This window comes from Sus scrofa, chromosome 3 (genome assembly GCF_000003025.6).
Source record: "Sus scrofa isolate TJ Tabasco breed Duroc chromosome 3, Sscrofa11.1, whole genome shotgun sequence".
In the NCBI taxonomy this organism is placed as follows: domain Eukaryota; kingdom Metazoa; phylum Chordata; class Mammalia; order Artiodactyla; family Suidae; genus Sus; species Sus scrofa.
In genome coordinates this window covers 67,578,669-67,603,615 of record NC_010445.4, presented here as the reverse complement: position 1 = coordinate 67,603,615, position 24,947 = coordinate 67,578,669, and the positions used below count along the sequence as shown (strand labels likewise).

Genomic DNA, 24,947 nt, shown 5'->3' with positions numbered 1-24,947 from the left:
GATCCGAACCCCGTCTGCGACCTACACCACAGCTCACGGCAACGTCAGATCCTTAACACACTGAGCGAGGCCAGGGATTGAACCCCCAAGCTCATGGTTCCTAGTTGGATGTGTTTCTGCTGCGCCAGGACGGGAACTCCTCTAGCCCATTTTCAGTGTATACAGTGAAGTAACAGCTCTTTCTGTCTTAATGAAAAATACATTCTTCCAAAGGTCAAAGGAAATAATCAAGTGTGCCCTAAAAGTAAGTTAAAGTATGCTGGAAAAAGATTAGAAAGTCCCATGGTAGCAGGCTGAGTGACGCCTCCAGACTTAATCAGATCCTAACCCCTGGAACCTCTCGATGTGACCTTATTTGGAAAAGGGGTTTTTGCAGATGCAATTATGTTACAGATTTTGAGATGAGGAATTTATCCTGGATTACTCAGAGGGTACTGAATGTAATCACGTATCTTTCTAAGGAGAGAAAGGGAGATTTGACACACACATGTGAAGATGAAACAGAGAAATTTGGAGATTGGAGTAATGGAAGCACAATTCAAGGAATGCTAACAGCTTCCAGAAGCTGGAAGAGGCAAGAAATAGGCCCTTTTCTTACACACACACTCCCTGAACCTCCAAAGCACAAGAGGCCCTGCTGACACCTTGATTTGGCTCAGTGATGATGATTTTGGCCTCCATAACAGATAATACATTTCTGTTGTTTTACACCACAAATTTTGTTATATTTTGGGGGTTTTTGTTTGTTTGGAATCTTTTTTTGTTTGTTTGGGCTGTGCCCTCAGCATGCATAAGGTCGCAGGCCAGGACATGCTGCATCAGTGACAATGCTGGATCCTTAACCCACTGAGCTACTAGGGAACTTCTAAGTTTGTGTTATTTTGTTAAAGCAGCCCCAGGAAACTAATGCCCATATAGGTGCTGCAGGGGAGGGTTTTGTTTTTTCAAAACCCGTCTCAAACACACTATGGTTCACTCAATGGTAATAAGGCAGCATTCAACTTCCTGCCTTCAAGCAAGTGGAATGTGAGAGGGTTTAATGTAGGGCAGCCAGGTCCATGAAACACAGGGTAAGAAAAGCAGGCATGGGAGTTCCTGTTGTGGCTCAGTGGGTTAAGTACCCTGCGTTGTCTCTGTGAGAAGGCAGGTTTGATCCCTGGCCTGGCTCAGCGGGTTAAGGAACCTGCATTCCTGCAGGCTGTGGCTTACGTCAAAAATTCAGCTCAGATCCAGTGTTGCTCTGGCTGTGGTACACGCTGCAGCTGCAGCTCTGATTTTTCACCCCTGGCCTGAGAACTTCCATATGCTGCAGGTGTGGCCATAAAAAGAAAAAAAAAGGAAAAGCAGACAGTCACACTCCTTCGTGCTTGGGAACAACTCTCAGTAATTTTGCTCCTGAGGCTGGGGCTGTGTGTGAAGAAAATATGCTTAGTTCTTATGAGCAAACTTCTGAATAGGTAATTATGAAGAGGGTGCCAAGGATTTAAGAAATTTCCCATAATTTAACCTCATAGCTCAAATAGCTCTGAGTCTGATGGTGTGTGTGTTGGGGGTGAGGGGAGGAGAGCATTTTTTCAAATAAATTCATGGAATTATTAATAAATATGGTCAGATACCTGCAAGCATATGTTACAAGGTTTATCTGGAATAATGGAAAATTAAGAGACCCAAATGTCAAATGGAATGTTGGTATTCTCCCTCATTTTTGAAGGTCAGTTTTGTTAGATACAGAATTCTTTTTTTTTTTTTTTTTTTTTTGGCTGCACCCAGGGCATAAGGAAGTTCCGGGCCAGGGATCAAATCTGAGCCACAACTGCAGCAATGCTGGATCCTTAATCCACTACACCAGACTAGGGACCAAACCCACATGGCTACAGAGACAACACTGGATCCTTATCCTGCTGCACCATATGGGAACTCAAAGAATTTTTTTTTCTTCATTCATTTTACCGCCACACCTGAGGCATAGGAAGCCTATTTGCTTAATGTTTTCAAATGATTTTTGCAAAGAATATAGTCCTTGTGTGTGATCACTGAAATATGTTTCTTTGGTATTTTGATAGATTTTAGTTAGGAGCTAAACCTAAACCAAAACACTTCTCCCAGTTTTTGCAGATTGTCAGTTTTTTAGGGTACTCCTTCAACATTAATCCAGGCTTGAACTAAGCTAACAATTAGCCTAAGTTGAAAGCTTAGGGTCTTCTGTGTTTTTTCTAAGCTTGCTTTTTGTCTTGGATGAATTTTCCTATATATGTTTTTGAATGTCCTAATTGCCCAGAGTAACTCCCCACCCTCAGATTTCCCCCCAAGTCCTAAAATGGTCTATTGTGTATCTCAGCTGTAATCTTTTGATCCAGGCATTTGTGGATTGTTGGTTTGCCTTATACTAGTTTTGGACAATGCCTTCTGCTTTTCTACCCCAAGTTGAAAGTTAGGCAAAACAGAAATGAGTGATTTGCTCCAGTCCTTCAGTTATTCCCAGACAGGCTTGAACAGACATAAACAATAATCTGTGAATGAGGTCTGTTTTGCTCCATCCAGAGACAGGAACCAAGACCAACACTGAATGAAGCTGTCATTTTCAACACAGCTGCCACATCAAGAAAAGGGGTGAGGGAACGGCACGCAGAAATGCCACAAAGCTTTGCTAATGTTTTTAATGTTTTTTCTCGTTTTATTGAGATATAACTGAGCATTGTGTAAGTTTAAAGTGTATAGCTTGATGATTTGATATATTGTGAAATGACTGCCAAAATAAAAAATAAGTTAATATCAATCACCTCATATCTATAGAAAAAAAGGGGAAAATATTTTTTTTTCTTGTAATGAGAACTTAGAGTGTACTCAGGAGTTTCCTTGTGGTGTGGCAGGGTGAGGATCTGGTGTCACTGTCGTGGTTTGGGCTGCTTTGGTGGCGTAGGTTCAATTCCTGGCCCCGGAACTTCTGCATGTTGTGGATGTGGCCAAGAAAAAAGGAAATTATTCTCTTAACCACTCTATAGTGTAGAGCAAGTGTTTACTGCAGTCATCAAGTGTTTATTACTTCCCCGGTACTTACTTAGAACGGGAAGCCCGGACCTTTGGAACACCATCTAATCCTCCCACCTCCTGTTCCCTGCCTGTAGTAACCACAAATATGCTGTATTTTTGAGTGTTTCAGTTTTACATATAAGTGAGATCATACAGTATTTGTCTTTCTCTGATGCATTTCACTTAGCATAATGCCCTCATGGTCCATCCATGTTGCAGATGCCAGAGTTTCCTTCTTTTTTTAATGGTAGAATAATACTCCATTATATGTATATTAGATATCACAATTTCTTATCCATTTCTCTGACAATGGATACTTAAGTTATTTCCACATCTTGGCTTGTAAATAATGCTACTGTGAACTTGTGGGTATTGATAATTTTTTGATAAGAGTATTTTTGTTTCTTTGGATACATACCCAAGAGTAGAAGTGATGGGTCTTATGGTGGTTCCATTTTTATGCTTTTTAGGGCCACACCAAAGGCATATGGAAGTTCCCAGGCTAGGGCTGAATCAGAGCTACAGCTGCTGAACTATGCCACAGCCACACCAGATCCAAGCTGCATCTGTGACCTATACCACAGCTCATGGCAATGCCAGATCCTTAACCCACTGAGTAAGGCCAGGCCGAGTCCTCATGGATATTAGGTTCACTACTGCTGAGCCGATGGGAACTCCCTTTGCCCATTTTAAATTGGAGTATTTGTTGCTTTGCTATTGAGTTGTATGAGTTCTTTATATATTTTGGGTATTAACCCCTTATCAGATATGTGCTTTGCAAATATTTTTCCCCATTATGTAGGCTGTTTTTACATTTTGTGACAGTTTCTTTTGTTTTGTTGAAGTTTTTTGGTTTGAAGTAGTTTTATTTTTTAATTTTGTTGCTCAAGCTTTAGGTGTCATAGCCAAACAATCATCACCAAGATCCATGTAAAGGAGGTTTTTCCTATGTTTTATTCTAGGGTTTTTTGTTTTTGTTTTTTTTTTTGCTATTTCTTGGGCTGCTCCCACGGCACATGGAGGTTCCCAGGCTAGGGGTCTAATTGGAGCTGTAGCCACCGGCCTACACCAGAGCCACAGCAACGCAGGATCTGAGCTGCGTCTGCAACCTACACCACAGCTCATGGCAAGGCCGGATCGTTAACCCGCTGAGCAAGGGCAGGGACCGAACCCCCAACCTCATGGTTCCTAGTCAGATTCGTTAACCACTGCACCACCACGGGAACTCCTATTCTAGGGTTTTAAGATTTCCAGTTTTAGATATAAGTCTATAATCCATTTCAAGTTAATTTTTGTAAGTGATGAAAGACAGGGCTTAGTTTTATTTTTTCAATGTGAATATCCAATTTTCTTAGCACCATTTATTGAAGAGATTGTCTTTTCTCTACTGAGTTTTATTGGCTGCCTTGTCATATATTAGTGGATGTATATACATGGGTTTATTTCCACGTTCTCAATTCTGTTCCATCAGTGTCTGTTGTCTGTTGATATGCTGGGCCCATGCTGTGTTTTCGTTTCGTTTCGTTTTGGCCTCACTCGTGGCTTGTGGAAGTCCTTGGGCCAGGGATTGAACCCACTCCACAGCCCTAACCAAAGCCATAGATAGCAGTGACAACACTGGATCCTTAACCCATTGAGCAATGAGGGAACTCCCATGCTCTAACTTTTTAATATAGCTTGAAATCAGGAAGTGTGACACTCTGCTTTTTCTTTCTCAGAACTGCTTTGACAGTTGGCTCTTTTGTGGTTCCATGTATGTTTTAGGATTTTTTTTTTTTCTCCTGAAAAAAAAATGCCATTGGGATCTTAACAGGGGATTGCATTGAATCAATAGATAGATGGCTTCGAGTTATTATGGGCATTTTAACAATATTTATTCTTTCAACCCATTATTTTAATTAATGTCATAATTAAGACATTTATGTCTTCTTCAGCATCTTCATTATCTTATAGTTTTAAGTGAGAGATCACTTACCTCCTTGATTAAGTTTATTCTTAAGTTGTATTGTTTTTGATGCTATTATAAATGGGTTTGTTTTACTTCTTTTTCAGATAATAGTTATTAGTGTATAGAAACACCACAGATTTTTTTATGTTAACTTTTGTATCTTGTAACATTGCTAAATTTGATTAGATCTAACAGGTTTTGTTTTTGTTTTCTGAATCTAGGAGTATAAAATCATGTCATCTGTGGATAAAGTTAATTTTACTTCTTCCTTTCCAGTTTTTTCTTTTTTTTTGCCACACCTGCAGCATGTGGAAATCCCTGGGCCAGGGATCGAACCCATGCCACAGCAGTGACTAAGCCACAGCAGTGACAATGCTGAATCCTTAACCCAGCAAGCCACCAGGGAACTCCTTCCTTTTCAATACTGATGACTTTTTTTTTTCTTTTTCTTGCCTGATTCTTCCAGTTAGGACTTCCAGTACTTTGTTGAATCGGAATGATGAGAGTGGGCAAACTTCCCTTGTTCCTGGTCTTAGAGGAACAGCTTTCACTCTTTAACCATTAAGTATGATCTTAGCTGTGGCCTTATTCTATATGGACTATATTATGTTGAGGTTTAGTTCTTTTATACCTAGTTTGCTAGGAGTTTTTACCTTGTCTTTTTGTGTCTCTTCTTTAATTCTGTTAATGTGATCTATCACATTTCTTTGTGGATGTTGGGCCATCCTTGCAGGGATATATCCTGATTATGGTGAATGATCCTTATAATATGCTGCTGCATTTAGTATACTAGTATTTTATTGAGAATTTTTTGCATCCATATTCACCAGGGGTATTGGCCTGTAGTTACTATCTCGTCGTGTTCTTTTCTGGCTTTAGTATCAGGGTAATGTTGGCCTCATAATACAAGTTTGAGAATACTTCCTCCTCTTCATTTTTTGAGAAAAGTTTGAGGATTAGTATTAATTTTTCTTTAAATGCTTGGTAAAATTCAGCAGTGAAGCCATCAGGTCCTAGGCTTTTCTCTTTAGATTTTTGATTATTAATTCGGTCTTATTTCTTTTTTGTGTGTGTGTTTTTTGCCTTTTCTTGGGCTGCTCCAGCGGCACATGGAGGTTCCCAGGCTAGGGGTCGAATCGGAGCTGTAGCCATCAGCCTATGCCAGAGCCACAGCAACGTAGGATCCGAGCTGCGTCTGCAACCTACACCACAGCTCATGGCAAGGCCGGATCCTTAACCCACTGAGCAAGGGCAGGGATCAAACCTGCAACCTCATGGTTCCTAGTTGGATTCGTTAACCACCGCGCCACGACGGGAACTCCTAATTCAGTCTTCTTACTACGTATTGGTCTGCTGAGATTTTGTTTCTTCATGCAAACAAAAATAAGACTCAGTCTTATTATGTTGCATGTTTCTAAATATTTTTCCATTTGTAGGTTATATAGTTTATTGGCATATAATTATTCATAGTTGCTTATGACCCTTTGTGTTTCTATGGCATCAGTTTTCTTTTTTGTGGCCACACCTGCAGCTTGTGGAAATTCCTAGGCCAGGGATCAAACCCTTGGCACAGCAGTGGCCCAAGCCACTGCAGTGACAGTGCCTTAACCTGCTGCACCACAGAACTGCGGGGATCAATCTTAAATGTCTTCTGTTTCATTAATAATTGTGTTGAGTCCTTTTTTCTTCGGTTGGCTAGCTAAAGGTTTATCAATTTTATCTTTTCAAAGAAGCAGCTCTTTTGTTAAAATCTTTTCTATCATTTTTTCTGTTCTCTATTTCATTTATTTCTACTCTGATCTTCATTATTTACTTTCTTTTGTTAATTTTGGGCTCAGTTTGTTCTTCCTTGTCTAGTTCCTTGAGGTGTATAGTTGGGTTGTTTATTTGGGATCTTACTTCTCAATGTAGGTGTTTTTTGCTGTGAACTTCCATAGCTTCTTTTGTTGTATCCTGTAAGTTTTGGTATATCGTGTTTGGTATATCGTGTTTCCATTTTCTTTATCTCAAGATAATTTTTTATTTCCCTTTAATGTTTTTGATTTCTTGGTTGTTCAGGAGAATGTTGTCTCATTTTCCTGTATTTTTGAGTTTTCCAATTTTTTTCTGTTATTGATTTCTAGTTTCATGCCCTTGTGCTCAGAGAAGACAGTATGACTTCTGTCTTCTAGAATTTGCCTATGCCACAGCCAAGGCAACACCAGATCCAAGTTGAATGTGACCTATGCTGCAGCTTGCAGCAACACCAGATCCTTAATCTACTGAACAAGGCCAGGGATCAAACCTGCATCCTCATGGATACTAGTTGGGTTCTTAACCCCCTGAGTCACAACAGGAACTCCCTATGGCACTCTTCTTGATGGAAACTCGTTAGGGTTAGGTTTGGGCAGAAAAGGGTTAAGAACCACTGGTCTGATGGAATTTATATATTAAAAGCAAAAATGTCTCTGGATAGCCTTATCAGTTTTATTCTATTACCATCCACTGATGACCTCTGAAAACAGTATTGTGCAGGGCAATTAATATGGTCTTCAATGGTGCTCAGCCCATCAGTAACACAATGGGATAGTTCACTATTCCATATACTTGTCTGACTTTATAAGGTATTTAGAAAAGTTAGTGCATAATTAATGTACCATAAAACAGACAGATTTTAGGTTTTCTCTTTGAACTTTTAACAGCTGACTGATTATACCTATGTACCCACCATGCAAATCAAGACAACAAAACATTTTCATTACTATCTTTTTTCCTTATCTTTTTTCATTTTTCAATCATTTTATATTAGTTACATCTGTTCTTATATTAATATACACTGAATCATGAAGTATGTATTCTTTTCTAACCCCTCTCACTTCATGCTTTTGAGGTTTATTTATTCTATACATTCATTTATTTCTAATGCTGAGTACTTTCCCATTTTGTATACAGTTTTGGACTCATTAATAAGGTTCCTATCGACACCTGTACAAGCTTTTCTTGTGAACATATTTTTATTTTCTTGGGTAAATAGCTAGAAGTACTATTAATGAGCTGTATGGTTAGTTAAATGTTAAACTGATGAACAATTTTCCAAAGTTGTTGTTCTATTTTAGACTTCCATTAGCAACCTAAGAGTTTTAAAAGCAGTTATATTTTCCACTTAAAAAAAATGAAAGTTAAAAATGTAAGGGATCATCTAACACACCTTTAATTACAAATGCAAAAGTGAGAGGGAAATTGCAAACACTAACAGTAAAAAAAAATACAAATTTCAAACACGATAAAGTATCTGACACTTATATAAAAAACAAAGCTGTGTGTGTATATGCACACACACACATACTTTTTTAAGTAGAGAAAAGATCTGAAAGGGTAACAAAATGAAAACAGCAGTTACCTCTGGGAACAATAATTGTGTAGAAATTCTAAGTCTTTTTTAGCAATGGCTTGAAAATTTCTAGATGAGATTCTACTCTGTATAATTGTGTAACCAAACTTAAAAAAAAACTATTCATACATACAAATGAATCATGAGTCCTTGTGGTGGCAGTAGAAATCAAATACTAATCTGTTAAAATATATTACACGCAGCTTCAAAACTAGGGGTGATAATGTCAGAAGCCACAACCTTAAATCCTACAATATAATCAATTTTTTCCTGATTATCTTTTGGGTAACAATTTGTATAACACATTTAGGGTTGCCCTCAAGTTATTTAAACAGATTTAAGAAAAACTCTTAGTATATTCTGAAAAATGTTCTCTATTTCTTTTTGATTAAATGACCTAGCCTCAGACTTTCTAATCATACATTTGTATGATTTTTATCAGAAAATGAATATTTAAAATACCTGTTTCCTGCTTAACACCAATGACAAAAAAAAGTAACAAAAAACATAGTAGTCCCTACCTAAGAAGCAATAACTTAGTACACCAAAAACATCATATACTAATTTAAAGAAAATGGCAAATGAGGAAAATTAACCCAGGACTGGCAAAAATTAATATCTTAGTAAAATATAAAGCTTTTACATATCCATAAGAAAAAGATGAATAGATATTTTAAATGAATTACAAATGGCCAAATAAGAAGTAGAACCTCTCTAATGGACAAAACGAGTAATTAAAATAAATTCTTTTTTTCTTTTTAGGGTTGTACCTGTAGCATAGGGAAGTTCCCAGGCTAGGGGATGAATCAGAACTGCAGCTGCCAGCCTACACCACAGCCACAGCAGCTCAGTATCTGAGCCACATCTGTGACCCCTATTGCTGCTTGTGCTAACGCCAGAATCCTTAACCCACTGAGTGAGGCCAGGGATCAAACCCACATCCTCATGTACATTATATTGGGTTCTCAACATGCTGAGTCACAATGGGAATTCCTAAAAAGAGATTTTTTTTTCACCTATTAAGTGCAAATGAATTAAAACAAAGGATAATACCTATTGCTGGTGAAGATTCACTGGCCTCTCTCACACTTGAATTGGTACAATACATTGATACAGATTTCTGAAGAACAATCATCATTACTCATCAAAAGCCTTAAAAATGCCTTAATCAGTACATAGTTAAAAAATAATTCACTGCAGTTAAAATTTTAAGATATTTGTAAGCAGAGATAGTTAAAACGAGAGGGCTAAAAGATATTTTTATGTTTCAGGAGAGAAGACTCACCAAAGCCAAAACAGCTATAAGCAAGTTTTCTTCAACTCCTCTTTTTTTTATATTTATTTTTTATTGAGGTAGCATTGGTTTATAATATTATATACATTTTAAGTGTACAACGTTGTATTTCTACTTCTTTATACTTTACAGCATGCTCAATGTTAGAAATTTAGTTACCATCTTCAACTCCTTTCTTAAGCTGGAAAAGTTGTCAGAAGAATCAAACAGAAATTTGTTGAACTCTTACTGTTCCTGTGTGCTTAATTCCTACAAACACCACAAAATAAGGAGGGGCAGCCTTTCATGATGTCAGAAGGTGGACATCTAAGCAAAAGAGCCAAATGTGACTACATTAAAATCTTATTTCAGTATTTTCCTATAAAGTTTACTCAAACTTCTTTAATTACTGATTTAAGATGGTCTAGGTGATACTCTTCTAAAAAGGATTCTGCTTGAGTTAGAGCCTTTATTTTCACCAGAATAATGATTATTTCTTTGATTTCATCCCTGAAAAAAAAAAAGCATTTTCCCTCTTAGAAATGCAATGTATAAGGGCACAGTGAATCATCAGCTGGTAATCTGAAACAAAAACTATCTTACGCCAATATGTGAAATGGCACAGGTGTTCCAGTTGTGGCGCAGTGGAAACTAATCAGACTTGCATCCATGAGGATGTGGTTTGATCCCTGGCCTCGATCAGTGGGTGAAGGATCTGGCACTGCCGTGAGCTGTGGTATAGGTCATAGATGCAGCCTGATCTGCGTTGCTCTGGCTGTGGTGTAGGCCAACAGCTGTAGCTCTGATTCGACCCCTCGCCCAGGAACTTCCATATGCCATGGGTATGGCCCTATAAAGCAAAAACGAAAACAAAAACAAAAAAAGCTCTAAAATATTTAGAAGCTACCTTTCCCACACAGTCATTAAGTTCAAATACAGATGATTAGTGGATGTATTCTGGCAGATTTTCATATGAAGCGGAAAGCACGGAGCAAATCTGTCATCAGAAATCTGAGTTGTGGTATGCTGTTAGCAACAGCTTGTATGGGCTATTACAGTGGGAGTATTTACCCCACAGGTGTCACCAAAATGCTATAAAATTTGAGGTTTTAATTTCTTGGAGAGGTGGTTTACCATATATCACCACTGTACTTAAGTCCTTAAACATCTAGTGCTGTGAATGTGAGGAATCTAAAACAGAGATCTAGCTACTGTTGGGTAAATGCCAGGATGCAGATCTGTACTTAGTAAGTGTTTTTGAGATAGCCGGGAAAGTTAAAAACACATTAAAAACATGTTTATTTTTTGTCTTTTTTTAATTTTATTTTTTTTCTTTCTAGAGGTGCACCTACAGCATATGGAAGTTCCTGGGCTATGGGCTGAATGGGAGCTGCAGCTGTTGGCCTATGACACAGCCTCAGCAACGGTGGATCCAAGCCACATCTGCAACCCACACCACAGCTTGCACCAGATCCTTAACCCACTGAGCAAGGTCAAGGATTGAACCCACATCCTCAGGGACACCACACCAGGTTCTTAACCTGCTGGGCCACAATGGGAACTCCCTAAAAAACATGGGTGTTTATTAAGAGGCTTTTAATGTATAGTTTTAATTCTAAATTTCTCTGTGATACAGTTTTCTGGAAGTGCTTATTTTAGAGAAGATTTACATTTAAAAATACGAACTAAAATGCATGAGGTATGAGTACAAAATACTGAGTGATTCTAAAGGTAACCTGTGAAAATATCTCCTAACTCTATAAACAGTCCCAACAAGGATTTTTTTTTTTTAATTTTTTTTTGCCTTTTGTCTTTTTAGGGCCATACCTGAGGCATATGGAGGTTCCCAGGCTAGGGGTCTAATCAGAGCTACAGCTGCCAGCCTAGGCTACAGCCACAGCAACGCCAGATCTGAGCCACGTCTGCGACCTACACCACAGCTCATGGCAACACCGGATCCTTAACCCACTGAAGGAGGCCAGGGATTGAACCCGAAACTTCCTGGTTCCTAGTTGGCTTTATTTCCACTGAGCCTCAACAAAGTTTTTAAAAGTAAAGTACAAATTAACACGACATTGTAAAGCAACTATACTTCCATTTAAAAAAAAAAGCACAAAGCACAAATCTTTCTAAAAACTGTTGAGAATATAACAGAATTCTAAACTATGCTTATGAAGGCACAAATAAAATATGCATTACCTGATTTCACTTCTAGATAATTTATGTGCAGACTGCAGTAAAAACTGGATGAAGTTTTCTAGCTGGGGAATAGATGTTCTCATCGCAGAATTTTGGAACCATTCTTCTGGTAAATATGCTGCTATCTGATAATCAAAAAACATGGCTGATTTTAGTAATAATAGTCCTTAGTTATTACCTAAGGACTTCTACTAATTAATCTCATTCAATCCTCACAGTACTCATGCAGGTTGAGTATTATTCTTGCATTTTATAGTTCATGGTTACATAACTTTTGAGAATTTCCCCTTTCTTTTTTACTTTTTAGGATCGTACCTATGGCATATGGAAGTTCCCCCGGCTAGGGGTCTAATCAGAGCTGCAGCTGCTGGCCTACACCACAGCCACAGCTCATGGCAACACCAGATCCTTAACCCACTGAGCAAAGCCACGGATCAAACCTACATCCTCACAGATACTGGTTGGGTTTGTTGCCAATGAGCCACAACAGGAACTCTGAGAATTTCTCTTCTCTTTGTCAAAGTTTTATATTTAAGAACAAGAGATATTTTGGTACTAAGAGCTTAAAATAGACTACTTTTTATAAATACTCCTAGTACTTGTAGTATTTTTTATATACTATATATTCCTGAGCAATTAAATCATATAAAAATAATTTATAACTAAACACCAGAAATGCTTAGACACAAAACACTTTTAGTCAACATATCTACATTTGAGCCTTGAACAATGTGGGGGGTTGGGGCAGTGACCCATTGGCAGTTGAAAATCCCTGTATTAGCTTTACAGTTAGTCCTCTGTATCTGTGTGGTTCTGCATTCACAGATTCAAGCAGCTATGGATTGTGTAGTACGGTAGTATGTATTTATTGAAAAAAATCCATATAGAGTGGACCCATGAAGTTCAAATTTGTGGTGTTCAAGGGTCAACTGTATAAAACAGATACATTTAGAATTGTATCACAATAAAACTGACCTCATGTATAATCTAAGATATACTGAATTAAAAAAAAGCATGGTTTTGATTTTCTTCTAATTTAATACATTGCTTGAAATGTCCATGGCAGCATAAACAGTCAATGTATGTGTGTTCATTTTTTTTCTTTTGGGGGAAAAAAACCCCAAAACAACATTGATTATCATCATGCTAAAGGTAATACATGCTTTAGGGAAGTTTTGGTAAAACAGAAAAATGTTAACAGAATGAAGAAGAAAAACTTCCTCATAGCAGAGGGAAGCATTAAAAAAAAAGAAGTGAGAATGGGAGGTAGGAAAAACCTGAGATCATACTATCCAAAGAAATTCTTGGACAACAGGTTATGTTATAGTTGGTATGATCAGTACTTCTAGAAAGTTGCACCACATATATATTATAAAATATGTTAAATGAAAGTTCTGTAATGCACCCTTTCTAAAATAAACCTGATTATTGGTCAACACTGAAAACACGTTTGAGGAAAAAGGTTTATGCTATTTCTTAATCACCTTTTCCAATTATCCAGAAAAAAAATGGAGACATACTGATTGCCTAAGGCAGAAAGTCCTATAAGATTTGTTACAAACTATATCTTTCTTAAGTTTTAAAACGAGGCCTTACTGGCTTGGAATTGAATGTCACCGGCACTTGCTTTTCCCCTTGTTTTGTATCACAAGTCTCAATAAAATTCTGAAGGAATCAACCTAACTTTTCCATTAATGATCCTGGGACTTAAAGCCACATCATCCTGACCTGGTTTTCTAGCCACAAGCTGTGGAGACAGTGTCATCTATCCTCTTCCTTACTTCTGCACAGTAGGGCCTTATGGTCAAAGGGAACTAAACTGAAACCTGAAACACACAGGAAGATGATGTTTTAAATTTCTCGTAGATAATGTAGTTTAAAACTACATGATAGGAGTTCCCTGGTGGCTCAGGTTAAGGATCTAGAATTGTTATTGCTGTGTCATGGGGGTCTGATCCCTGGCCTGGGAAAATCTATAGCCATAGGCATGGACAAAAGAAGGGAGGAAGGGACAGGAAGGAAAGCGGGGAGGGAAGGGGGAAGGAAGGAAGAAAGGAAAGATCCACAAAAATCTAGAGGATGTAAAAACCACAGCTGGAAAAATGATGGTTGCCTAGGAATTGCTCTCTAATGTTATACATGTATATATTAAAAAAAAATACTATAAATATATCCCCAGATTCTTTTTATTTCTGGCCATGGTGTACAGTGAGTGGCTTGATGTGGGATTTCAGTTCCCAGACCAGTGATTGAACCTGGGCCTCAAGAGTGAAAGTGCTGAGTCCTAACCACTGGACCATCAGGGAACTCCCAATTTCCCCACATTCTTTAAAGACTTTTCCGTGACTTATCTTATGGATAGATGATAATGTTTTCAGACATTCAGGTTCTTTTCTACTATCTTCTATTATAAATAATGCTATGATGATATTCTTCGTACTTACAATCTTTATGTCCATCTGATTTTTTTTTTTTTTTTTTTTGGTCTTTTTTGCCATTTCTTGGGCGGCTCCCGTGGCATATGGAGGCTCCCAGGTTAGGGGTCGAATCGGAGCTGTAGTCACCGGCCTACACTAGAGCCACAGCAACGTGGGATCCGAGCTGCGTCTGCAACCTACACCACAGCTCACGGCAATACGGGATCCTTAACCCACTGAGCAAGGGCAGGGATCAAACCAGCAACCTCATGGTTCCCAGTCGGATTTGTTAACCACTGTGCCATGACGGGAACTCCCCCATCTGACGTTTTAACTTAGGATAATTTCCTAGAAGTAAAGTTGCTGAGTAAAAGGGTATGAACTTTAAAGGTTTTATATCAATCATGGCAAAATAGTCTCCAGAGTTGTATTCCTCTTTCCACAGTGCAAGACCAGTTTCCCAGAACTGCACACCACACATTCTAGATGCTGGAATGATGTGAGGCTCTTGTTTCCCTATGTTTAGGACAATACTGGGAATTATAATGAAAATAACAGCAAAAAAAGTTTGCTAGCACAATAGGTAAAATAATATTCTTACTGTATTATTTGCAGTTCTCTGATTGTTAGTACTATTAATCTTTCTACATGTTTAGAGGTTACTTTTGCATATTCTTTTTTTGGTGAGTTGTCTGTTGCATATCTTTTTGGTCATTTTCAATCAGAATATTCAAATTGTTAACTCATTTGTAAAGGGCTTTTAAAAACATGGGTATTAATCCTTGTTATGCATTATAACTTAATTTCTCCATTTTCAACTTCCTTTTAAATTTTTTTTTTTTTTTTTTTTGTCTTTTGTCTTTTTGTTGTTGTTGTTGTTGTTGCTATTTCTTGGGCCGCTCCCGCGGCATATGGAGGTTCCCAGGCCAGGGGTTGAATCGGAGCTGTAGCCACCGGCCTACGCCAGAGCCACAGCAACGCGGGATCCGAGCCGCGTCTGCAACCTACACCACAGCTCATGGCAACGCCGGATCGTTAACCCACTGAGCAAGGGCAGGGACCGAACTCGCAACCTCATGGTTCCTAGTTGGATTCGTTAACCACTGCGCCACGATGGGAACTCCTAAATTTTTTATTATAGAAAATTTCAAACATAAATAACAGGAGAAAATAAGTATAGTGAGCCCAATGAACCCATCTTCCAGTTTTAACAATCATAAACAATTCTGACACTGATTTGGTTAATGCTTTTTGGCTGGCTGAAGTTTCACATTTTTGCTAAATCTAGCACTTTTCCCCATTTTTTTTTTTTTTTTGATTTTATGTTCAGAAAGGATTCCCTTAACATCAGACACAGTCATTTATCTTCCTAGTACAATATTTCATAGCTTCAATTTTTTACACTTAATTTTTTTTTTTTTTTTTTTTTTTTTTTTTCAGTCGTTCCCACAGCATGTGGAAGTTCCTGGGCCGGGGATAAAACCTGTGCCATTGCAGTGACAACACTGGATCCTTAATTGCTAGTCATCAGTGAATTCCCAATATTTTTTATTTTTACTTTACTTGAAGTTTATTTTGGTATTAGAGGTGAAGGATCTAACATTCATTCTGTAAACAGTTTACCAGTGCATTAACTTTTTTTTTTCCTTCTTAGGGCCACACCTGCGGAAGTTCCCAGGTTAAGGGGTGAATTGGAGTTGCAGCTTGCAACAATGCTGGATCCTTAACCCACTGAGCGAGGCCAGGGGTCAAACCAGCATCCTCATGGACACTATGTTGGGTTCTTAACCTGATGACCTGCAATGGGAACTCCAAGTATACTAATTCTTTTAATATTGGGTTGCTTCTGGGTTTCTAGTTAAATTGTTTGTTATTATTTTAATTATTTTGCCACAAAACTGATTTTTAATAATTACATTTTAAAAATGATAAAATGATACAACTTACTTGGTTGCACTTTTTAACAACATCTGGCCCAGGTATGGCGTTAAGAGCTACAATAAGGTAACGGTTTAGCAGCTTCCCTAGTCCTAGCTCTTGCAAGGTGTCTTCTGGGATGAGTCCATTCCAAAGAAGAATATTGTGGAAGAGCTAAAATAAAATGAAATGTCAAGTGACTATGTATCTTTTTTCCAAAGGGAAACAGTAAGAGTCTCCAAACAAACAAAAGTTGGTCAAACTGTTTTAAACTCTCGCTACAATTGGCAATTTTAGAATAGAAGACATTTCTAAATGAACACTTGATTCTTCCCAATCTCCATATATTTGCTCATCCATTTTCATTATTTAGGATAACCGTTCAAAAATCTGTGTCAAACAACCTTGCTGGGAATTCCTGTCTTGGCTCAGTGGACTAGGAACCATGAGGTTGTGGGTTTGATCCCTGGCCTTACTCAGTGGGTTAAGGATCTGGCGTTGCCGTAAGCTGTGGTGTACATCGCAGACGCGGCTCCGATCTGGTGTTGCTGTGGCTGTGGCTGTGGCATAGGCCGGCAGCTGTAACTCCAATTAGACCCGTAACCTGAGAACCTCCATATGCCGAGGATGCGGCCCTAAAAAGACAAACAAAAAAACAAGTAACCTTGCTGAAGCCTTCCTAGATCAATAATTTTCCTCCTCAATCTGTACTCTCCTAAAGACTGGGGCCACTGGATACAAGAATGTAGGACCCACCGATTCGTAAAGGACTGACTTTGAAAGCCAGTGCAACTGTTATCAATGTGTGACCTTGAGAATTCAACCAGACCTAAGAACCTCACTACTCTGATATAGAAAATAAGACTAATAATAACCTATAAGTTGGGAGGTACCTTGGGTAAAATACTTTTAAGAAATTCTAGTAATATTAATATGGGTTACATTTCCCTCCTCTAAATCCAGATCTTTCTGTGATTTTCATGGTATCTTTCTAGTACTATACTTACTGCTCTCATTGCTAAGCTACATCCAATTGTATTAATATGCAATGCTTTTTCATACTTTATGTCATTGTCGATGTTGCTCCCTCTTCCCTGAAGTTTTTTTCTTGACTGAACCACATGACAAATACTGATTCACCTATCAAAACTATTCTTGCTGAGGTTACCTATGACCTTCTAACTGTCAAGACTAGTAAACATTTTCAGACTTTCTCCTAATTCTCTTCAGTGGCATTAATACTTTGTTTTCATTCTTGAAAGCCCTTTGCTTAGTTTCTGTGATGCCACTCCCTTACTCCCTTGTGACCATTCTTAGCCGTAGCTTCACAATTCTTTTTCTTTTTTTCAGTCTTTTTGTCTTTTTAGGGCCACACCTGTGGCATGTGGAGGTTCCCAGGCTAGGGTCAAATCGGAGCTGTAGTGGCTGGCTTCCACCACAGCCATAGTAAATGGGATCTGAGCCACATCTGCGACCTATACCACAACTCATGGCAATGCCGGATCCTTGACCACTAAGTGAGGCCAGGGATTGAACCTGCGTCCTCATGGATGCTAGTCAGATTTGTTTTCACTGAGCCACGACGAGAATTCCCACAATTCATTTTAAGGCTTCTTTGAAGACTCCACATTCCCTGCCTGCCTCTTATGTCAGTATTTCCCAAGCATCTATCCTTAGCCTTCTCCTAATGCTTCCCCTAATCGCCTCAGAGGCAGTCAATCCTGACCATCCTCCAAATACTGCCTCCATGTGGCTAACTCCCAAATCTCCAGCTCAGATCTGTCCCCTGCAATTCAGACTCGTATATCCAACTGCCTCCAAGACTTCTATTCCTCTGTTTGTCCTACAGTTATCTTAAATTCATTTTGTCCAAAACAGATCTTCTCTTTCTTCCCAAATCTTTTCTTCTTCTGTAACCCCTCCAATGCCCTTAAAGAATGTCATCCTAAGTTATCAGGTTGCCAAAGGTGGAAACTTGGCTAGAACCCTACATTCTTCACGTGTAATTAATCAGTCATCAGGTTCTTTGAATGCTTCATCCTAAGTTACCTTCTGAATCCATCTTCTCTTAACCATCCCTATTGCCACTGACTTCATCCTTTACTGTTTAGACCGGGATTAAACAACTATGGATTGTGTGTTAAATCCAGCTTACTGCCTGTTTTTGTAGAACCAGTGAACTAAGATGGTTTTTATAATTTTAAACGATTGAAAAAAGAGAGAATACTTTGTGACATACAAAAATTATATGACATTCAAATTTGAGTTCCATAATAAAGTTTTACTGAATCACAGACCTGTTCATTTGTCTATGACTATGTGCACTACGGTGGCAGAGCTGAATAGTTCAACAGAGACTATATAACCTACAGGTCCTAAATATTTACTCTCTAGTGCTTTACAGAAGAATTTTGCCAATCTTCACTCTATAGTAAACTTGATTTAAAAGAAGCAAAAACTTATTTTGGCAGTTTTCTGCTTACCTTTAGACCTGACCAGAACTGTCTTTCTTGGAACTTTGCATGTGGTGATGTTCTGTTCTCTGTAGCACTAATTTGAAGCAAACAAAAGAGGGAGAAAATGTGAACGACTTTGAACATCTTTCAGAAAGGGAGTTTAAAAGATTGAGTTGTTTTGTTTTTTTTTAAAACCAAACTTAGCCTTAACAGAATAAAAATGGAGGTTCTCTGATGATATCTAAGATTACAAATGTACGCACACTTGGACTCAACAAACCCATTTCTCAGAATGCCTTTGGTAGGTACATCTGCACATGCACAGAATAATAATAATCACACTGTTAGCAACGGTTTACCACTTACTGCTCACCAATTACAGTATATCTATGTAATGTCATCTCTGCACATCTTAAAAGAGAATGAGGAAACTACTTATGTGACAACATAAAAAAATCTCAAAGATGTACGAAGTCTAAAAAATAAGGCAGAAAACAACAGTTAAGACTGTTTACAATATACTTTGCTATAAAAAGGAGGGGCAATAAGGTTAATTCTAATTGTATTAAATGTATTCATTCTATTTATAAGCATTAATTCTTTTTTTTTTTTTTTTTTTAGGGCCGCACCTGAGGCATACGGAGGTTCCCAGGCTAGGGGTCTAATCGGAGCTACAGCTGCCAGCCTACACCACAGCCACAGCAATGCAGTATCTAAGCCGTGTCTGCGACCTACACCACAGCTCACAGCAACACCAGATCCTTAACCCGCTGAGCAAGGTAAGGGATCGAACCTGAAACCTCATGGTTACTAGTTGAATTTGTTTCTGCTGCGCCACGATGGGTATTCCATAAGCATTAATTCTAATTCCATAAAAAATAGTAACAGAGAGTATTATTGCAGGTATGTGTGTGTATAGAAAGGGCAAAAACTGGGTGGAGAGAGGTCAGGAGGGGGAGGGAATGATAAGACTTTTCATTTTAAACATGAATAAAATTTAAAAATACACATTCATACACATTTTTAACCATGTGAATACATTACTTATCTAAAACATTACATTTTATATGCAGATATTTCTTCAGGATTCAAATTAACTAGAAAGCTTAGAAATTCTTTTCTTTTCTCTCCATAGCACTCTTCCATCCTGCAAGTCCTCTATAGCTTCAACTCATTATCTATAACTGTTACCTTCTCAGCAAATATACGACTATATATCAAATACTACTTGTTGCATCATTTAAAGTGAGTACAGAATTTGCAGATGCAGTTTCTGGCCCCTCAGTGATGTTGCAGGCCTTATGTTGGGCTTTCTGTGTCAGGCATTGTTCTGAGCATTTTTTTCATCTTCACAGTGTCCTGTGAGGTAGGCATTGATTTAATGTCCCATTTTATATTCGACGACACTGATGCTCAGAAAGGCCTAAGGTCAAGTATCCTGTAATGGTGAATCTGCTTTCCAGAATCTGTGCTTATAACCACTCTGCTATGTCTACTGTCACGTTCTTAGAAACATGACAATAAATGACATTAAAAAATAACAATACACAATAAAAAACAAACCACTGCATCTTAACAGTATGTGTGTTTTGCAAACACTTACTATGTTTAGTTTCTTCTACACTACACTCTTAGTGAATCTGTATTACATGATTAACTTATAAAATCCAGAAGATAGCAACCCTTACCTCAATGGATACAGAGGAATAAAAACATCATCTTCTATTGCCTTCTTCATTCTTAAAACAATGCGTTTAAGTAAATCCTATTTTTAAAAAATTTAAAAGCATCACTGGCAGTCATAGATAGAAGTATATTTACCAAAAGAAACAACCTGTAGCGCAAATTTGTACATACTCACAGACTTAGGTGTCAAAATAACGATCCATTATGTACAAGAAAACTTCACTCATCCGTGCTGTTGCACATCACCCCTATTAAACTATGCTTTTTTTGTTGTTTGCTTTTATTTTTTAATTTTACTTATTTTTTTTTTTGGCCATGCTTGGAACATGCAGAAGTTCCTGAGCCAGGGAGTGAACCCACACTGCAGCAGTGACCCAAGCTGCTGCAGTGACAATGCTGGATCTTTAACCTGCTATGCCACAGGGGACCTCCTTTTTTTTTTTTTTTTTGGTTTTTAAATGCTTGTAATTTTGCAAAGTATGTACTCATATTTTATTTCCATTTTAATTTTTTTCTTTTTTGGCTGCCCTGCAGCATACGGAGTGCCTGAGCCAGGGATCAAATCTAGTTGCAGCAATGCTGGATCCTTTAACCCACTGTGCCAGACCAGGGATCCAATCTGCACCACTGCAGTGACCTAAGCCGCTGCAGTTGGATTCTTAACCTATTGCACCACAGCAAGAACTCTTGAATATGCTATTTTCATTCACGAGGGTTTTCTGTTAAGTTTGCCATTATTTCCAAATAATTGTTTAAAACAGAAGAAAACCTAAATTCACATATTTTAAACTCTGAGCTCACTAACTTTTCCAAGTATTAAAATACATTCTTTGGTGAAAAAAAAAAGTTCTCTCAAGTTTTAACTACATACAACTTCTGTATAAAGACTTCATTATTTTTTCCTAAATGATTCTTTAAATTCTGTAATGCTTAAAATTTTCAAAAATTTCACACACATAATAAAAACGTGGTATACTTCATGAATTTGTGTGTTATCCTTGTGCAGGGGCCACACTCATCTTTGTACCGTTTCAATTTAGTATGTGTGCTGCCAAAGCAAGCATTGTGATTAGACTCTTATTTTTCTTTTTTCCTGAAGTACAGCTGATTGACAATGGTATGTTAATTTCTGCTGTAAAGATATTCAGATACACCTCCCCACACACATTCTTCTCCATTATGGTTATATACTGTAGTATATGTTATTACATATGTGTAAAACATTATATATAATATAGGATATTGAATATAGTTTCCTTAAACTTTTTTTTTTTTTTTGTCTTTTTGCCATTTCTTGGGCCGCTCCCACAGCATATGGAGGTTCCCAGGCTAGGGGTCAAATTGGAGCTGTAGCCACCGGCCTACACCACAGCCACAGCAATGCCAGATCCGAGCCACATCTGCGACCTACACCACAGCTCATAGCAACGCCGGATCATTACTGAGCAAGGCCAGGGATTGAACCCGCAACCTGATGATTCCTAGTCGGATTCGCTAACCCACTGAGCCACGACGGGAACTCCAGTTCCCTTAAACTTTAAAATAGCTTTAAAAGGCACTTAAAGCTCTAGCTGGCAGTTTTTATGTTGCTCTGTATGTATATCCATGGAGATAATCCTGGGTGGCATGGGCAGATGTTGAAGCTGTCAGGAGAGAATGAGGGCAGGGTGTTCACCACAGCAAGAGGAGCTTTATTTTTCTGTGTGTGTTTGTGTATAGGGGTGTGTAAGATTTTATATGAAACAGGTTCTGGGGATACAAAAAAGTTTGAAAACCACCAATCTACCTAAACATCCATATGATGTCATTTTCACATTTCCACTAACCAGTCAACCAATGTATGCACCATCTCCTGAGGCTGCCCACAAGTTTCGGCAGCTATTGACTGCTAGATTTCAGTTAACAACAAGAAACAAACTTTTCTCTCTTACACCTTCCACACTTGGTCCTAATTTACTTCTCAGGATCATGCAGAACAAATATCATCTCCTTTCCATATGAAAATTCTTCAGATTTCCATCTCACTTTTCTACATTTTATCTTTCCCATACCACCTTAGACACTCTCCATTCAGTATATTTTAATCTAGAATTAATGCAACATACCAAGGGAAGTCTTGCCTGTGAGGAAAGCACATATAACATTTTTACTCAAAAGAGCAGACACCTAGTAGGATGAACATCACTGAAAAAAAGAGTGATTTCTCTGGCAAACTATGTTATTAACCTGAAATATTAGGCAGTATGCTGATTCTCAACTCAGAGTAATTTTGCCATGCCTTGAATATTTACAATATTTAGAGATATTTTTGGTTGCGAAGACTGGGAAGTGCTACTGGCATCTACTGAGTAGAAGCCAGGGAAGCTTAATGCAAAGGACAGTCTCCCACAACAAAGAACTACCTGTTCCAAATGCCAAAAGTGCCAAAGTAGAAAAGTTCTAGTCTCCGACTAAAGCAAAGAACCCATTTTCTTTGGTCGCTTCATAGCATATGGAGTTACCAGGCCAGGAATCAGATATGAGCTGCAGCTGTGACCTATGCCACAGCTGTAGCAGTACCCGATCCTTTAACCCACTGTGCCAGGCCAGGGATTGAACCTGCATCCTGGTGCCACAGAGATGCCACCCATCCCAATGTGACACAGCGGGAACTCCAAGAACACATTTTCAACACTCATAGCAGGAAGGCTCCCAGAATAAAAACTACCAGTACATGGAGTTCCCGTCGTGGCGCGGTGGTTAACGAACCCGACTAGGAACCATGAGGTTGAGGGTTCAATCCCTGGCCTCGCTCAGTGGGTTAAGGATCTGGTGTTACCGTGACCTGTGGTGTAGGTCGTAGACGTGGCTGAGACATAGGCCGGCGGCTACAGCTCTGATTGGACCCCTAGCCTGGGAACCTCCATATGCCACAGGTGGGGCCCTAGAAACGACAACAAAACAAAACAACTACTAGTATAAAAACTTCATGAGTGAATCCATAATACTACTGAAAGACTTTAGCAGTTACAAAGTCCCAGGTCTGCCACTTAGTCCCCAAGTGATCATTATAAGTGACTTGGCCCTCTAGGCCCCAGCCTCTTTATCTGCAATTAAAGTCAACATATTTTACAAGGTTGTGAGGATCAAATGAGATAATGTGAAAGTGTTTTAAAAATGGCAAAGCACTATTTACACTTAGACTATAATTACATAATCTCATATAGAAAGAAAACAGAGGATTAGATTACAAAGCTGCTTCCTTATAGCTTTTACCCACTAAACTTGGTTCTATGCTTTATAACAACACAGAATAAATCTGTCCCTTCTTCAAATATAACTACTATCTCCATGAACATTTTTTAAGTTGAATCTATTTTTGCATCTCTGTATTTTCATATCTCATTTGTGTTTTTATCCTATTGGAGCTAAGTGGAGAATGCCCTTTCTTTGTCAGTTGCTTTGTGTTCAAATCTTATTCTTTCCTTTAGGTCCCAGCTCAAAAGTCACCTCTAACAAATATTATTTCACTGTAGAAAGCAGAGTCTCTCGTCTCTCTTTTGAAGTTTCTTAGCACTTTATCTGGGACACTTATCAGAGGAATGTGATCCATGAGATGAGCTTGGGCTCTAAAATAAGACCAACCAAGGTTCAAATCCTAGTTTTAGGATTACTGTAAATAAGTTTTTGAGACTCAGAGTCTTATCTCTAATAAGATGAAGCTATCACCCCCTTTTTTTTTTTTTTTTTTTTTTTTTTAGTGCTGCACCTGCAGCACATGGAAGTTCTCAGGCTAGGGGTTGAATTGGAGCTACAGCTGCCAGCCTGCGCCACAGCCATAGCAACATGGGATATAAGCTGCGGCTGTGACCCACACCACAGCAATGCTGGATCCCTGACCCACTGAGTGATGATAGGGATCAAATTCGCATCCTCATGGATACTAGTCGGATTGGTTTCTGCTGAGCCACAACAGGACCCCCTCATCACTATTTTTAATAGAATTGCTGGGATTAAGTGGGATGACATAGGAAAAAGACCTAAGAGTGCCTAAAATACAGCAGGAATTAGATAAGTGTTCTTTCTTCCCACTTACTTCCTATTTGAAATAACAGTTCATGTGCATCTTATTTCCTCCAAGACTACATGTTTCTTGAAGGCAGAATCATGCTGTTATCTTTCTCCATCTTACTTCTTATAGCCTCCCTCCTTCATGATCACAATTCCAAGTGCTAAAATTTACTGGTGGTCAGAATATGAATATGACATGCCTCCTTGCTTTTCAACCACTTTGGTGATTCTACCCTGGGTACCTTACGGTCTGTCAATCTCACTCTTAAGTTCCTTAAAGCTCAACATGAAATTGATTTAACTGTGTAAGTATACAATATTATTACCAACCAACAGAATAATAATAAAAACCCAAAGCACCACACAATAAAAGATTCAACAGACTCTCATCATAGCCTCTGAAAATTTCCCTCCTCTTTTATGTCTTATAAAAGTCAATTCTAAATTATGGTAAGATAAGAATCTGTTCTACTGAACTTTGAATCCTCAAAGAGATTATTTGTCTTTGGTGGATTACAGATGAGTTAATATAATGAAGGTTAGCCTAATTTAAAAACCATTGTTAAGGTAAGGCCAGAATACCATTAGACTTTTGCCAAAA

The 24,947-nt window shown here is 38.3% G+C and overlaps 1 protein-coding gene and 1 non-coding gene across 8 annotated transcripts in view; both read right to left on the bottom strand.

The window, feature by feature from the left end:
- Positions 1-24,947, bottom strand: part of GCFC2 (GC-rich sequence DNA-binding factor 2) — a 61,350-nt gene that overhangs the window by 5,537 nt on the left and 30,866 nt on the right. For 4 of the 7 annotated variants that reach the window (XR_002342553.1, XM_021087311.1, XM_021087315.1 and 1 more), the window contains 5 exons: positions 20,299-20,375; positions 18,638-18,704; positions 16,185-16,328; positions 11,821-11,945; positions 7,637-10,131 (listed from right to left, as the gene is read on the bottom strand). Coding sequence is in view for 5 of the 7 variants with exons in the window: in XM_021087311.1 (XP_020942970.1) it covers positions 10,014-10,131; positions 11,821-11,945; positions 16,185-16,328; positions 18,638-18,704; positions 20,299-20,375 (531 nt within the window). In the remaining 2 variants the exon portion in view is untranslated. Of the gene's footprint in view, positions 1-7,636; positions 10,132-11,820; positions 11,946-13,548; positions 13,647-16,184; positions 16,329-18,637; positions 18,705-20,298; positions 20,376-24,947 lie in introns of those variants that run through there. The other 3 variants (XR_002342552.1, XM_021087312.1, XM_021087313.1) reach the window with 3 other exon arrangements.
- TRNAE-UUC lies at positions 14,055-14,126 on the bottom strand. Its single transcript has one exon. It is a non-coding gene; the product is annotated as a tRNA-Glu (tRNA).